Source organism: Macaca mulatta, chromosome 3 (genome assembly GCF_049350105.2).
Source record: "Macaca mulatta isolate MMU2019108-1 chromosome 3, T2T-MMU8v2.0, whole genome shotgun sequence".
Classification (NCBI taxonomy): domain Eukaryota; kingdom Metazoa; phylum Chordata; class Mammalia; order Primates; family Cercopithecidae; genus Macaca; species Macaca mulatta.
In genome coordinates this window covers 156297032-156313326 of record NC_133408.1, presented here as the reverse complement: position 1 = coordinate 156313326, position 16295 = coordinate 156297032, and the positions used below count along the sequence as shown (strand labels likewise).

General features: G+C 37.6%; 1 protein-coding gene across 3 annotated transcripts in view; it reads right to left on the bottom strand.

Moving 5' to 3' along the window:
• The window catches only part of MET (MET proto-oncogene, receptor tyrosine kinase), a 117102-nt gene that overhangs the window by 31184 nt on the left and 69623 nt on the right, over nucleotides 1-16295 (bottom strand). For all 3 annotated transcript variants that reach the window (XM_015134737.3, NM_001168629.2, XM_077994958.1), the window contains 6 exon segments: nucleotides 7869-8029; nucleotides 5846-5948; nucleotides 5610-5746; nucleotides 4758-4919; nucleotides 3883-3982; nucleotides 104-322 (listed from right to left, as the gene is read on the bottom strand). In XM_015134737.3, coding sequence (XP_014990223.3) covers nucleotides 104-322; nucleotides 3883-3982; nucleotides 4758-4919; nucleotides 5610-5746; nucleotides 5846-5948; nucleotides 7869-8029 — 882 coding nt within the window.

Here is a 16295-nt window from a genome sequence, read left to right as displayed (position 1 = left end):
TGCATAAGATACAACGGCCAAGTACAACAATTGTATTCACATAGCTATGAAGTCAATTAAGTTTGAGCTGATGATTTAAGACAGTGTTTAAAGCATTTCTTACCTTAATTTCCAGTACATTTTCATTGCCCATTGAGATCATTACTGGCTTTTCAAAAGGCTTAAACACAGGATTATGTACATAAATGAGATCAAAGTATTTGGAAAGGATCCCATCTAACATGAAAAAGGCTTTGGTTTTCAGAGGGAGTTGCAGATTCAGCTGTTGCAGGGAAGGAGTGGTACAGCAGATTATCTCTGAATTAGAGCGATGCTGACATGCCTAGAGAAAGACACAATTATCCACTGTAAACAGAATACGGCTTGGCAACATCCACAGCAACTTTATAATTCACCACTCCAATCAATTGAAAATATAGAGTTTTTGAAAAAAATCTGTATTTAGCTTCTTAATGTTAGACTACACATTTCTGGAAACACGATACATGCAAAATTATCCAAACAACCCAGCCTTCAGAGAAACACAGACCTCCACCTGCCCAGCATAAACCATGCTGATGAATCTGAAGCTGGCCCTCATCCCATCATTTTATTTTCCTTAAGAAGACAGGACAGTCACCTGGAGGAATTGCCCCTTGTTGTGTGAGGCAGGCAGGCAGACTGGGAGCTGGGCTTTGTGGGGTTAGAAGGCTTTGGCTCCTCTCCTAGCTTTAACCCAAGCTATGGGAACAGAGGCAGGGCCCACACTAAATAACTCAGTTTCCTCATTTAGGAATTAAGATGAAAATGCTATTTACCACGTAGGATACCACATGGTAAAGTGCTTTGTAAAGTGCCAAGCACCATATGGTGAACATGATAATTAACTATGTAGTTAGGTAATCTTATTAGTGTGTTTTAAGCTATTAATTATTGAATGATAGGTTTTGTGCAAAATGCTTTACAAGGTTGGTCTCATTTAATTCTCATGATAATCCTATCAGTGGGTATTATGATTATGCACAGTTTACAAATTAAGAAACTGAGCTTTGCAAACTTATGTCATTAGACCAGGTCACACAGCTTGGAGTGGCGGAATAGCGAATATAAATCCTAGGCCATTAACTCCAAAATTCAATGTCTTCGCTCCCATGCTATTTTTTTGTCCATGACATATTTTATATTGAAACCTTTTCCTATGCTCTCTATTTTACAAAGCCTCTGCTATTATTATTTCATGCCCTTTCATGTCTCATTTCAAATCTTCCTCTTTGGAATTCTGATTTATGGAATTTTGGAAAATGTAGCTTCCTCTTGATTGTACTTAGACTAAACCAGCAACACACAGTGGTACATCTAAGGTTAACAGTTGCGTTTTTCCCCCAAGGAAAAGACAAACAAGCAACAACATCCCTTAGATTTCCTTTTCTTTGACAAGTATAGTTGGGGATAAAACAATCACTTATGCCCACAATACAAAAAGGACTCAGGATATACATAAAAAGGACAAACAGAATTTGTTATTTGCTATTCTCTTTAAAAAATAATTAAAAAAAGATCTTACATTAAAAATGTTTATCAGCAGCAGATAAAACTTTTAGAGACATAATATGGATAAAATTTTATTATTGAGTTTTATATAAAATTAATATTATAATGCTAAAAGCTATTTATTCCTAATGGACATGAACAATTTTACTGCCATCACAATAATTGTTTACATAACAAGGAATCTGAGAACTACACAATAAACTGCAGGCTTCTGGGGCGTAATGCACACGTTAACAAATTAATATACATTTTTTTATGAAGATGATTGTTTTTGTTTTGAAAGGATTAGAGTTTATTGGACTTAAAGTTATTGTGGCTGGACCTATATATCTAAATCAGACCTGACCAAGAGTTTTTATTTGTTAAATAATAAATGGGTTCAATTCATCATGGTCAGCTTTAAATCCTATAAGTGGCAGGGAACATGGAAGGAATACATATCTCTTTATAAAGTAGTTTTCACAAACGACAGTAAAACAAATAGCAAATAGTAAAATAGATCCACTGCATTTTTCACTCTTGTCCGATTCTAATGCATACTTCTACTGTACTAACATGTTTGTGGCTAAAACAACAGAAGTTTATATTTCCAGAAAAATAAACAAATAAGATGTTTATTGTCTGCCATTGTTTGAATCATCCTTGGGATATGCAACTCTTATGTGTGACACCTAAAAAGTTTTTAATAAATATTTGATTACAAATGAATGACTGAAGCTAAGAGGCATTCTGCGTGTCACCTTAATGCTAGTGAGGGAGAAGAAAGGAAATTCAGTCATTATCTTAATAATGTACGCTCAGCATTAATTCGATAAACTAATAATTTCTCAGATTTCTACTTTAAAAGGTCTCATACCAACACCAAAGAGGGTTACTGTTATTCTTATTTGGTTAATGAAAAATTGTTATGCTTAGTTGTGGAGAACTGATGTCCTTTAAATTAATAGCAGTGGTACTCTAACTTTGTTTGTGGCCATGTGTTGGGATTGGTTTCAAAATCCTTTGCTTCATGTGGTGACTCCCTAGAGCACAATTTCTCAGGAATATGATAAAAATCTAATAATACTCTTTAGAGGTGATGCAATGTGGCTGATTGAGAAGGCCAAGAAAAATCTTATTTGAAATGACCTTATTATTTGGTGATTTGGCTTGACATTTTTAGCCCCAAATTGGTTTTTGTAATTAAAGAACATTGTGGCTTTAGTCTTCAAGAAATATTGGATGGGGAATCTAAAAGGAAGTGCTGTAATTCAATCTATCACCCGACCAATCAAGACCTTGTTGAGCAAGAGCACTCAGAACTTTCATTCTGAGTTGAGTGCACAAGTCCAACTAGATTATGGTATTTTATATTAAAGAAAAACATCAACAAAATGTATGGAATCTTTGGAAATAACGGCAACCTTTCTGAGGTCTAAACTAAAACTACCACTTTAATGTGACCTATATAAAATAAGGATAGGTGGAGAAACAGCAAACAACATTCACACTTTAGGACATAACATAAATATTTGAATGCTCTTTTCTTGTTACTTGATAACGTGCTAACAAAGGGACAAGAAGGATGGTAAGAAGAACAGGGGGCAGTAAAAAAGCATATGTCTGCTGCTTAGGAAGGCGAGAATATTGCTGCAACATCAGCGACTTTTTCCAAGGATTTTATTAGAGCAAAAGGGTCCATGTTCTATGACGCATTAAAAAGGGACTAGGGAAATGCTGTGATTTCCATTTGTACTGACTGTCTGTAAAAACACTGCCTCAGGCCAGGCGCAGTGGCTCACGCCTGTAATCCCAGCAGTTTGGGAGGCCAAGGTGGGCAGATCATTTGAGGTCAGGAGTTCGAGGCCAGCCTGGCCAACATGGTGAAACCTCGTCTCTACCAAAAAATACAAAAATTAGCCAGGAATGATGGCTCGTGCCTGTAGTCCTAGCTACTTGGGAGACTGAGGTGGAGAATCACTTGAACCTGGGAGGGGGAAGTTACAGTGAGCCGAGATCATGCCATTGCACTCCAGCCTGGATGACAGGGTGAGATACTGTCTCAAAAAAACCCTCAAAACCAACCAACCAACCAACAAACATAAAAAAAATGCTGTCTCAAATTGGTAATCTTCATTCTTGTCTAAACATTATATATGCATGTTTGTATGGGTATGTATTTTTTCCACATGGTTAGCCCAAGACTCTAGATAATTTCAGTTGTTAAATAAAAACTACTACTTGGCTACATTGCAAGGAAATTAACTAGCAAACCTTAAAGGTGAAACTGAAATGTCCCAGGTACCATGAAAGCCATGTGGTTAGAGGCAGAGATGCGGAGCTCTGAGTAGACCCATTGCTCAAAGGACTTACCACTGTAAAGTTCCTTCCTGCTTCATGCACATTTATGACCATCCTCGGGACACTAACTGAATGCAGGTTTTTCCCAACACCTGTTATTGTGCTCCCACCACTGGCAAAGCAAAATAGAAAATTGACAATATTGAGAGGTTCTTTCCACCAAGTACTGTAAGACAGGGATTCAATTTAATCACCTGCATTGATTACAAGTCAGAGGCACAGTCAACATCAAATGGAAGTTCAAGGGTAACTATTCCTTGGAAACAACTTATTTAACTTGAAAATAGTTTTTAAAATTCATATTTCATAAGCTTAAGAAACGCATTTGTATTTTATTCACCGAATTACACAAAATAAATATTTCACTTCTCTGAAAAAAATACAAAGAAAACCAAACCTAATTGTTGTTGCTAGACTGATAGAGTTAACGGAAACAAGGCAGACTGAACTGGGTCCAATGAGATACCAATTCAAAGAGAGTCTGGCATAAAGAAAAGCTGTGTGTAAAGCAGGCAGGACAAAAAAATACTCTAGAGGATGGAAGAAAAAAGGTGATTCCATTTCTTGGCACTAAGGTTAGTATAGAATTGATATGTACATAATGTAAGTGCATGTATACTATAACGCCACAGTAAACTATTGTGCTATAATCTGTTTAAATGTAACAGAACAGGATAAAATACTTCTTGACATGAACTAGCATTGATGAGTCAAATTGTACTCAGAACCCGAAAGTAGTTTTGTCTCCTGAATTGGAAAGGCAGCTTTCAAAAGAAACACAACAGCATCAAAGCCAGAGGTAAAACTGCAATTCCTCTTGACTATCCTACAGCAAAATCATCCTAGTATTCATTATTTTCTTATACCCATCGGAAGCTGCTACTTACCTAATAAAAGATTTGGTTGGATGAATTTCATAGACAATGGGGTCTTCCCGGTAACTGAAGATGCTTGTCTCTCGGTTGGCTAAGTCAATTTTCAATTTAACAGCAAACTCAGTTGAAATGGTTTGGGCTGGGGTATAACATTCGAGAATACTGTTTGACACACTGAACAAAAAAAGTTAAGAAAATGAATCTTAGCTATTAGAGATACACATATTTTAGAATCATATCCATGAATCAAAAGGATATAACTCAATGGCTTCTAAGTGGGAATTTCCTGAGTGGAAGCCTTTTCTAGTGTAGGCTGTTTAATCTGACTGGATCCCAAACTTAAAGTTTGTTGTAGAGAAGCTATCCTTGACTGGAAAACATTTGGGATTTAAAAAAAAAAACCCTTTAAAGTACTTTTGGTACTTGGTTAAACTGAGCTCTTCCAACTCTAAGAAGCAGAAACATAATTGCCTTCCAAACCCAGTCTTCCCCATTTCTTCCCTCCCCAGAGTGACTTAGTCTAATTACAAATCTTGATGAAAATGTGTATTTTAAATTATTGTCAATGACCAGACTCTCACAGTTCATAGTGTAGCTAAGATCCTAAGCTATAACAATAAAGAGGGTGGATGGGAAGACAAAACTGAAAAGCAGGATTGCTAAGAAAAACAAGAGAAAGGAAGAAAAATCAGCAAAAGGAATAGATGAATTTTGGAAGGAGGAAGTTTTGTCAGTAGGAGAGTAAACAAATAAACATCTTGATTTTTTTTCTCCACACACACACACAAAACCAATCTGCTTAATTTTTAAGGTACAGATATTAATTCAAATTGATAGATGCAACAAAAAATAAATTTACAACACCTTTTTAAAGTACATGTTTTTCCACCAATTGAAATGTGTCTAGAATTCCCACTGTTTAGGTAATTTCCAGTTAAAGTAAGTAAAGTGCCACCAGCCATAGGGCCATATTTTGGCGAAATACTTGTTATTATAGGATCCTGGAGGGGAGATAAAAACAAAACAAAGTAACTTGTTCAGCTTATAATTCTAAATAGATGAAGTAAAAATCAAACATGATATGATAGAATCTTCCTTACCACATAGGAAAATGTACTGTATTGTGTTGTCCCGTGGCCATTTGAAATAATTATGGACATATTGAAATGTTTATTCATGGCAGGACCAACTGTGCATTTCAATCTGGAAACAAACCCAAAGTTTAATACATGACAAATCCAAGGCATTTTCTGGTTAGGTTGTTTTATAGGAAGTGACATTAACTCTAAATAGTGAGCTGACTGCTTTGAATAGCAAACAGAGTTTCAAGATAAGCATTAAGGCCAAAAATTGTACAATTCCATTTCTATACTATGATAAACTTTATTTTTATTTTTATTTAAAAAGAGACAGGATCTTGCTCTGTCACACAGGCTGGAGGGCAGTGGCATGGTCATAGCTCACTGCAGCCTTGAACTCCTGGGCTCAAGGGATCCTCTGGACTCAGGAGTTGGAACTAGAGGTGCATGCCATGGCATCTGGTTAACTAAAAAAGAGTTCTTTTTTTTTGGTAGAGATGGAGTCTCACTATGTTGCCCAGGCTGGTCTTGAATTCCTGGGCTCAGGTGATCCTCCTGCCTTGGCCTGCCAAAGTGCTGGGATCACAGGCATGAGCCACTGCACCCTGCCTATACTAAACTTTATATTAACTGTACTATAGTACTTATACAGACAAACAGGAAATATTAGACCTTATCCATGCAGATCTCACCAATTGAATAGCGCATAATAATCTAAGTTTGGATAATATTAATATTTGGGGATAATGTTTGGTCTACTTCAGATAGATAGTATCTCAGCAGCATATGAAACAATGGGCTAACTACGAATAGGCCAATCTCTTCATTAAAGTATGTCAACAGGTACATTTCTGTGGTTATACTTGTACATGCTAATTTAAATTACTTAAATGATAATGAAATTGTGATGGCATTCCATAGAATTATTTCTGAATGAATAATCATATTGTTCTGAAAAAATTTAAATACAATTTGATTTATTAAATAACTTTTTAAAGAAGAGAATGAATTCTGTTTTACTTTTACAGGTCCTGATTTATAATGCAACGATTAAGAGTTTTGGAGATTTTACAAGGGAGATTTCTAGAAAAAATTTGTTTTGCCATTCAGCTAACAAATATTACCTTCATTAGTGTTTTGGTCTCAGTAAAATGGATATATTCGGACCTTTGTGTAACCCTGAAATGAATTCAATTAGATAAAAAATAACCATCTGATAGAATGGGTTCAACCATAAAACTTCAAATGTTTGGGTGTTGTTATCATGTGATAATGAATAATTTCTGGATTCTCTGATGATTATGGAATTCAAAGCGTGTAGAAGGGTACATGTAGAATACAGTAGAACAAGCACGGATCTTGCATCAGAAGCTGATCAGAGCTGAGTCCGAAGGCTTGTTCAGCTCTTACTCTCTGGATTACCTCTGCGAAGCCACACTTCACCTCTCTGAACTTCAGGTACCTCCTTTGTATTACAGGAATCATACAGCTCCCTCCCAGGCCCATGGGGATGGTTCAGTGAGATACAGCCCATATATTGCAGTGCCAGTAAATATAAGCTGAATGTAAATTTTAACTCCTCTAAAAAAGTCTCAAACATGTGATTCAGCTGCCTCACTACATTTCTGAGGTTTAGAAAGTGAATTTAAAAGAGAGGATCCATGCTGAGCTGTTTACTGATTTCTGTAGAAAAAGCCTTTGGAGACTCAACATTTGAAGACACCAAGGATGGAGTGATCCTAACTAGTGCTACTCTCGCAAATCTACGCAGAAAACACCTGAAGACTTGTCACATAAATGGTTGAGAAACTCCTAATTCTGGCCTCTTGTCTTCACCTAGGCCTTGTCACCTTTCTCTCTCTTCAAATCCAATGAGTAAATGGGATTGCAAGAACAAAACAGAACAGACCCACAGGCATGTGACAGGCCAAGACCCTTTTCAATTCAATAGATGAGCTTTTTGAGCAATTTTAAAACAAACATTCATTCAAAAACAAAACCTATTTTCCAAGCACACCCCAGCAAAGCGTTTTGAGATCCTTACGTATTCATCGTGCTCTCACTTAAAGTCAAGGTGCAGCTCTCATTTCCAAGGAGAACTCTAGTTTTCTTTAAATCAAATTTATTATTCCTCCGAAATCCAAAGTCCCAGCCACATATGGTCAGCCTTGTCCCTCCTTCAAGGGGTGCACTAGTTGGGAAAACCTACAAGGACAACATAGAACTTAAAAAAATCCAATATATTACAATTTCTCATATATGTAGAAAACGAACAAACAAAATGTGTATCCTTAAATAGTCTGAAATTCTTTCATTTTCCCACAATTTAGTAAAAATTTAATTTTCACTAAAGGAAAAAGGGTCACAAATTTCGGAGCATCTGGAACAAACATTAAAACTACATGACATGCTAATGAAACAAGTTGTTTTCAGGAGATCCAGAGATGGGGCAAAGAGCAGATGCAGCTTGGTAGGAATAAAGAGCCTTTTCGAGTCCCTCTGTTTTGTTTTCTTTTCTCTTTTCTTCTCTTTTCTTCTCTTTTCTTTTTTCCTTCCTTCTTTCCTTCCTTCCTTCCTTCCTTCCTTCCTTCCTTCCTTCCTTCCTTCCTTCCTTCCTTCCTTCCTTCCTTCCTTCCTTCCTTCTTTTCTTTCCGTTCTTTCTTTCTTTTTTTTGAGATAGAGTCTGGCTCTGTTGTTGAAGCTGGAGTGCAGTGGTGTGATCATGCCTCACTGCAGCCTCAACCTCCTGAACTCAAGCAATCCTCCCACGTTAGCCTCCTGAGTAGCTGGGATCACAGGTGTGGGCCACTATGCTTGGCTAATTTTTTTTTCTAGAGACAGGGTCTCACTATGTTGCCCAGGCTGGTCTCAAACTCCTGGGCTCAAGTGATCCTCCTGCCTTGGCCTCCCAAAGTGCTAGGATTACAAGCATGAGCCATTGGACCTGGCCCTTTTTGGGCCATTCTGAAGTGAATTCATCTTCTAGTGCTCTTTTGCACAAGAGTAGAAACACATTGGGCCCAGACTTTTACTTGCTCATAACTCTGATTGTAACTCTTCATCAGCCTTCAGACCGAGCTCTGATCAAACTCCTTCACGTGCCCTATAAGCCAAAGTCCAGCCATTGTATGCCTTGCTCTGTGCGCTGGCTGTGTGCACTACATTCTTGTTGCTATGGTATTCCCCAGCCAGAGACAAAAGTTGCACAGTAAAAATACTTCATTTGGTATCCAATGTTTGCCCAGTTGCATTCAGCAGCTAGCATAGTATGAAACACATAGATGGTTTTTTAAATATATATCTGCCATTCATTCATTCATTCATTCACTGATTCATTATTTACTTATTTATTTTTAGAGATGGGGGTCTCACGCTTGCCCAGTCTGGAGTGCAGTGGCATAGTCCTAGCTCACTGCAGCCTCAAACTCTTGGTCTCAAGCAATCCTCCCGCCTCAGCCTCTCTAGTAGACAGGAATACAGGTGTGTGCCACCTCACCCAGCTAATTTTTCAATTTCCTGTAGAGACGGGGTCTTGTGATGCTGCCCAGGTTTCATTCATTATTTATTAATAAAGCACCTCCTACGTGCCAGGCACCAACAAACGAATACGTGAATCTACTTCTTTATACCTATTAGTTCACATTTATTAATGACTGAAGATTTTTCCTTGTTCTTTAAATATGGTCACTATTTGATGTATACCAGGCTGGTTAGTTGACACACTCAGCCTTTTAAAAATTATATAATATTTAATACATATGTTGTTTCTTTTAGAAATAGATAAAAACAGAACCAGAGAAGGCCCATAATCAGTATTGTAAGAATTTTTCCTAATTATCTTCATTGGCATTGTTTTACATCTCATTTTTAGTATTAAATTTTTCCCCCGATGGTTGATGTTAAGTAAATAACAGGCTCATTTTATTATTGCAGACTCATATTTGGTGTGTTATCAATGGATTTATTGATAAAACTTGGTCAGTCATGATTTAAGACAGCATTAGGCACCTATGAAGTGTGTAAGATAATTGCTCTCAGCCTAAAACTATTAAAACAAAACACATTTCCAAGTTAAAAATAAGCTTCTTCTCAGCAGCTTTGTGACAATTGAGAAAGGAAATGCTCTTTTGGGGGTGGGGACATATTGTAAATTGTGCTGTAAAGTACAATGGTGGGAAAACTAAGATAGAGGCAACTCAAGAACCAGTAAAGGTATTTGCTAAAGCTCCATTTGTGAACATCTAACAGTGATTCTTTTACAATTAAGAAGGGCTTTTAGCCAAATTCAGACTTGCAAACATTTCCATCCTTCCTAAGTAAATAATTGCAAACCAGAGTCTTAACTTACCCTTGTTATCAAATCCCTTTAAAGTTTTAGCTTAAAGCTTTTATGATAGCCATTTTACCCATAAAAATCCATTACACAGTTGCGCCTTTCCTGAAAATTCACCTCATCCATGTCTAGCCAAATGAGAACTACTAGAAAAATAAATCTGTTTATTATTCTTATGGTAGAAATCCAGTAGGAGAGAACAAGACATCCAACCCTCCCAGGTGTCTCTTCAGCCTGAGGCAGTCACACAGCTGCTGCGGGCTCTTCTAATGAGGAGGCTTCCCCACTGAAAACAGCTGCCCCAGGCTGATGTCGGCCTGATTCCACTGCCTACATCCCATCTTTCTATGTAAAAACCGAAGTCTGTCACTCTACACGTATCATCACCACTTTCTATAAAAGGCAAAGGGATTGGATGATGATTGGAGAAAAGATGCAGAGAGCTGTGCAACTGGGGCACTGGCAATAGAAGAGATACTATAAGCCCTCTGCTAGCCCCTCAGTCAGGATCCAAAAGGCTGGCTCTACTTAGCTTTTCTCTCTGGGCTGGGCATTTTCCCCTTAGCTTATGGGGTAACCTTTACCCTTCTAGGGAAAAAGGAAGGAAGCAGTTGTGAACTACACACCCTTGGATAGACCCAACAATGGCTGGCAAACTCTGAGTTATCCTGAAGGGCAGAGAAACTCTGTGGGCAGGAAATGAGCGTCCGGCATAAAGCCACAGAGGCTGGGTCTCCTACCTGTCTGGATAGGGGAGATACAGCCACAAAAGTAGCCCTTGTCTTTTCACAGGTGAAAGATCACATCACTGATGGGTCCATTCCAACAGTATTTTAAATGATCATGTTTTCAAAACCCATTAGGATAAAACATGAGAAAACTAAAAAACAAAAACCAAACAGAACAAAAAAACTCCAAACGGGGTTTCCTTTCCTCTTTAGTAGAGGTCACAAATATATTTACTGGTGGCAGTATACTGCCTGCCTCCCCTCCTACCCCCATATAATACTGCTTTTCTGAGTATTCTGATCAATTAATAGTTCTATTGTCTCACTGGGGTTGAATTTTCAACCCTACAAGATATGATAACTTCATCCTAATACATTCAGAATACATTAAAAAGTGCTCTCCCTTTTCTGAAGCATTTCTCATTGCTCTTTCAGTATGAGATCAGATACCATATTTGAAGCAAAATAATGAGCTTTCAATCCTGAAATCTCTCATATCTAGAACTGCAAAGAATTTTAGCCGCTGAACATCATATACCTTGAAAAGCAGGTTAACTTGCATGTATTAGAAAGTGAAACTCTATACATTAGCTGGATTTTGTGCCTGCAAAGTTGAAGACACTTAAGATTATCTGTCACCTACATTAGGTATTTCTCCTAATGCTATCCCTCCCCTAGATCCCCACCACCTGACAGGCCCCTATGTGTGATGTTCCCCTCCCTGTGTCCATGTGCTCTCATGGCTCAACTCCCACTTGTGAGTGAGAACATGCAGTGTTTGGTTTTCTGTTCCTGTGTTAGCTTGCTGGGAATGATGGTTTCCAGCTTCATCCATGTCCCTGCAAAGGACGTGAACTCATCCTTTTTTATGGCTGCATAATATTCCATGGCATATATGTGCCATGTTTTCTTTATCCAGTCTATCATTCATGGGCATTTGGGTTGGTTCCAAGTCTGCTATTGTGAGTAGTGCTGCAATAAACATATGTGTTCATGTATCTTTATAGAAGAATGATTTATAATCCTTTGGGTATATACCTAGTAATGGGATTGCTGGGTCAAATGGTATTTCTGATTCTAGATCCTTGAGGAATCGCCACACTGTTTTCCACAATGGTTGAACTAATTTACACTCCCACCAACAGTGTAAAAGTGTTCCTATTTCTCCACATCCTTTCCAGCATCTGTTGTTTCCTGACTTTTTAATGATTGCCATTCTAACTGGTGGGAGATGGGATCTCACTGTGGTTTTGATTTGCATTTCTCTAATGACCAGTGATGATGATCTTTTTTTCACATGTTTTTGGCTGCCCAAATGTCTTCTTTTGAGAAGTGTCTGTTTATATCCTTGGCACACTCTTTGATTTTTTTTTTTTTTGTAAATTTGTTTAAGTTCCTTGTAGATTTTGGATGTTAGTCCTTTGTCAGATGAATAGATTGCAACAATTTTCTCCCATTCCGTAGGTTGCCTATTCACTCTGATGATAGTTTCTTTTGCTGTGCAGAAGCTCTTTAATTAGATTCCATTTGTCAGTTTTGGCTTTTGTTGCCACTGCTTTTGCTGTTTTAGTCATGAAGTCTTTGCCCATGCCTATGTCCTGAACAGTATTGCCTAGGTATTCTTCCAGGGTTTTTATGGTTTTTAGGCCCTACGTTTAAGTCTTTAATCTATCTTGAGTTAATTTTTGTATAAGGTGTAAGGAAGGGGTCCAGTTTCAGTTTTCTGCATATGGCTAGCCAGTCTTCCCAACATCATTTATTAAATAGGGAATCCTTTCTCCATTTCTTGTTTTCATCCAGTTTGTCAAAGATAGATGGTTGTAGATGTGTGGTGTTATTTCTGAGGCCTCTGTTCTGTTCCATTGGTCTATATATCTGTTTTAGTACCAGTACCACACTGTTTTGGTTACCATAACCTTGTAGTATAGTTTGAAGTCAGGTAGTGTGATGCCTCTAGCTTTGTTCTTTTTGCTTAGGATTGTCTTGGCTATGAGGGCTCTTTTTTGGTTACATATGGAATTTAAAGTAGTTTTTTCGAATTCTGTGAAGAAAGTCAATGATAGCTTTATGGGGATAGCATTGAATCTATAAATTACTTTGGGCAATATGGACATTTTCATGATATGGAGTCTTTCTATCTACAAGCATGGAATGTTTTTCCATTTGCTTGTGTCCTCTCTTATTTCCCTGGGCAGTGGTTTGTAGTTCTTGAAGAGGTCCTTTACATCCCTTGTAAGTTGTATTCCTAGGTATTCTATTCTCTTTGTAGCAATTGTGGATGGGAGTTCACTCATGATTTGGCTCTCTGTTTGTCGGTTGTTGGTGTATAGGAATACTTGTGATTTTTGCACATTGATTTTGTATCCTGAGAATTTGCTGAAGTTGCTTATCAGCTTAAGGAGATTTTGGGCTGAGACGATGGGGTTTTCCAAATATACAATCATGTCATCTGCAAACAGAGATAATTTGACTTCCTCTTTTCCTATCTGAATACCCTTCATTTATTTCCCCTGCCTGATTGCCCTGGCCAGAACTTCCAATGTTATGTTGAATAGGAGGGGTGAGAGAGGGTATCCTTGTCTTGTGCCGGTTTTCAAATGTAATGCTTCCAGCTTTTGCCAATTCAATATGATATTGGCTGTGGGTTTGTCATAAATAGCTCTTATTATTTTGAGATACGTTCCATCAATATCTAGTTTATTGAGATATTGGGGTGTTGAATTTTATCAAAGGCTTTTTCTGCATCTGTTGAGACAATCATGTGGTTTTTGTCATTGGTTCTGTTTATGTGATGGATTATGTTTATTGATTTGCCTATGTTGAACCAACCTTGCATCCCAGGGATGAAGCTGACTTGATTGTGGTACATAAGCTTTTTGGTGTGCTGCTGGATTTGGTTTGCCAGTATTTTATTAAGGATGTTCTCATCGATGTTCATCAGGGATATTAGTCCGAAATTTTCTTTTTTTGTGCTGTGTCTCTGCCTGGTTTTGGTATTAGGATGATGCTGGCCTCATAAAATGAGTTAGGGAGGAGTCCTTTTTTTTTTCTATTGTTTAGAATAGTTTCAGAAGGAATGGTACCAGCTCCTCTTTGTACCTCTGGTAGAATTTGGCTGTGAATCCATCTGGTCCTGGGCTTTTTTTTCGTTGGTAGGTTATTAATTACTGCCTCAATTTCAGAACTTGTTATTAGTCTATTCAGGGATTTGACTTCTTCCTAGTTTAGTCTTGGGAGGTTGTATGTGTCCAGGAATTTATCCATCTCTTCTAGATTTTCTAGTTATTGGCATGGAGATGTTTATAGTATTCTCTGATGGTAATTTGTATTTCTGTGGGATCAGTGGTGATATCCCCTTTATCATTTTGTATTGTGTTTATTTGATTCTTCTCTCTTTTCTTCTTGATGATTCTGGCTAGCAGTCTATCAATTTTGTTGAGCTTTTCAGAAAACCAGCTCCTGGGGTTTTTCATGCCTTTAAGTCCTTCAGTTCTGCTCTGATCTTAGTTATTTCTTGTCTTCTGCTAGCTTTTGAATTTGTTTGGTCTTGCTTCTCCAGTTCTTTTAATTGTGATGTTAGGGTGTTGATTTTAGATCTTTCCCACTTTCTCCTGTGGGCATTTAGTGCTACAAATTTCCCTCGAAATACTGTTTTAGCTGTGTCCCAGAGATTCTGATATGTTGTATCTTTGTCTTTGTTCTCATTGGTTTCAAAGAATTTATTTATTTCTGCCTTAATTTTGTTATTTACCTTGAAAAATAACAAATGTACCAGTTATTTACCCAGTAGTCATTCAGGAGCAGGTTGTTCAGTTTCCATGTAGTTGTGTGATTTTGAGTGAATTTCTTAATCTTGAGTCCTAATTTGATTGTAGTGTGGTGTGAGAGACTGTTTGTTTGCATTTGCTGAGGAGTGTTTTACTTCCGATTATGTGGTCAATTTTAGAATAAGTGCAATGTGGTGCTGAGAAGAATGTATATTCTTTTGATTTGGAATGGAGAGTTCTGTAGATGTCTATTAGGTCCGCTTGGTCCAGAGCTGAGTTCAAGTCCTGAATACCCTTGTTAATTTTCTGTCTCATTGATGTGTCTAATATTGACAGTGGGGGGTTAAAGTCTCTCACTGTTATTGTGTGGGAATCTAAGTCTTTGAGGACTTGCTTTATGAATCTGGGTGCTCCTGTATTGGGTGCATATGCATTTAGGAGAGTTAGCTCTTCTGGTTGTGTTGATTCCTTTACCATTATGTAATGACCTTCTTTGTCTTTTTTGATCTTTGTTGGTTTAAAGTCTGTTTTTTCAGAGACTAGGATTGCAATCGCTGCTTTTTTGCTTTCCATTTACTTGGCAACTCTTCCTCCATCCCTTTATTTTGAGCCTATGTGTGCCTTTGCACGTGAGATGGGTCTCTTGAATATAGCACACCAATGGGTCTTGACTATACAATTTGCCAGTCTGTGTCTTTTAATTGGGGCATTTAGCCTGTTTACATTTAAGGTTAATAGTGTTATGTGTGAATTTGATCCTAGCTGGTTATTTTGCCCATTAGCTGATGCAGTTTCTTCATAGTGTCAATGGTCTATACAATTTGGTATGTTTCTGCAGTGGCGGGTACCAGTTTTTCCTTTTCATATTTAGTGCTTCCTTCAGGAGCTTTTGTAAGGTAGGCCTGATGGTGACAAAATCTCTCAGCATTTGCTTGTCTGTAAAGGATTTTATTTCTCCTTCATTTTCGAAGTTTAGTTTGGTTGGATATGAAATTCTGGGTAGGAAATTATTTTCTTATGCTGAATATTGGCCCCCACTCTCTTCTGGCTTGTAGGGTTTCTGCAGAGAGATCCAATGTTAGTCTGATGGGCTTCCCTTTGTGAGTAACCTGACTTTATCTCTGGCTGTCCTTAACATTTTTACCATCATTTCAACCTTGGTGAATCTGACGATTATGTGTCTTGGGGTTGCTCTTCTCAAGGAGTATCTTTGTGATGTTCTCTGTATTTCCTGAATTTGAATGTTGGCCTGTCTTGCTAGGTTGGGGAAGTTCTCCTGGATGGTATTCTGAAGAGTGTCTTCCAAGTTGGTTCCATTCTCCCCTTTACTTTGAGGTACACCAATCAAATGTAGGTTTGGTCTTTTCACATAGTCCCATATTTCTTGGAGGTTTTGTTCATTCCTTTTCATTCTTTTTTTCTCTAATCTTGTCTTCACACTTTATTTCATTAAGTTGATATTCAATCTCTGATATCCTTTCTTTTACTTGATTTATTTGGCTATTGATACTTGTGTATGCTTCATGAAGTTCTCATGCTGTGTTTTTCAGCTCCATCAGGTCATTTATGTTCTTCTCTAAACTGGTTATTCTAGTTAGCAATTCCTCTAACTTTTTTTTCAAGGTTCTTAGCTTCCTTGTATT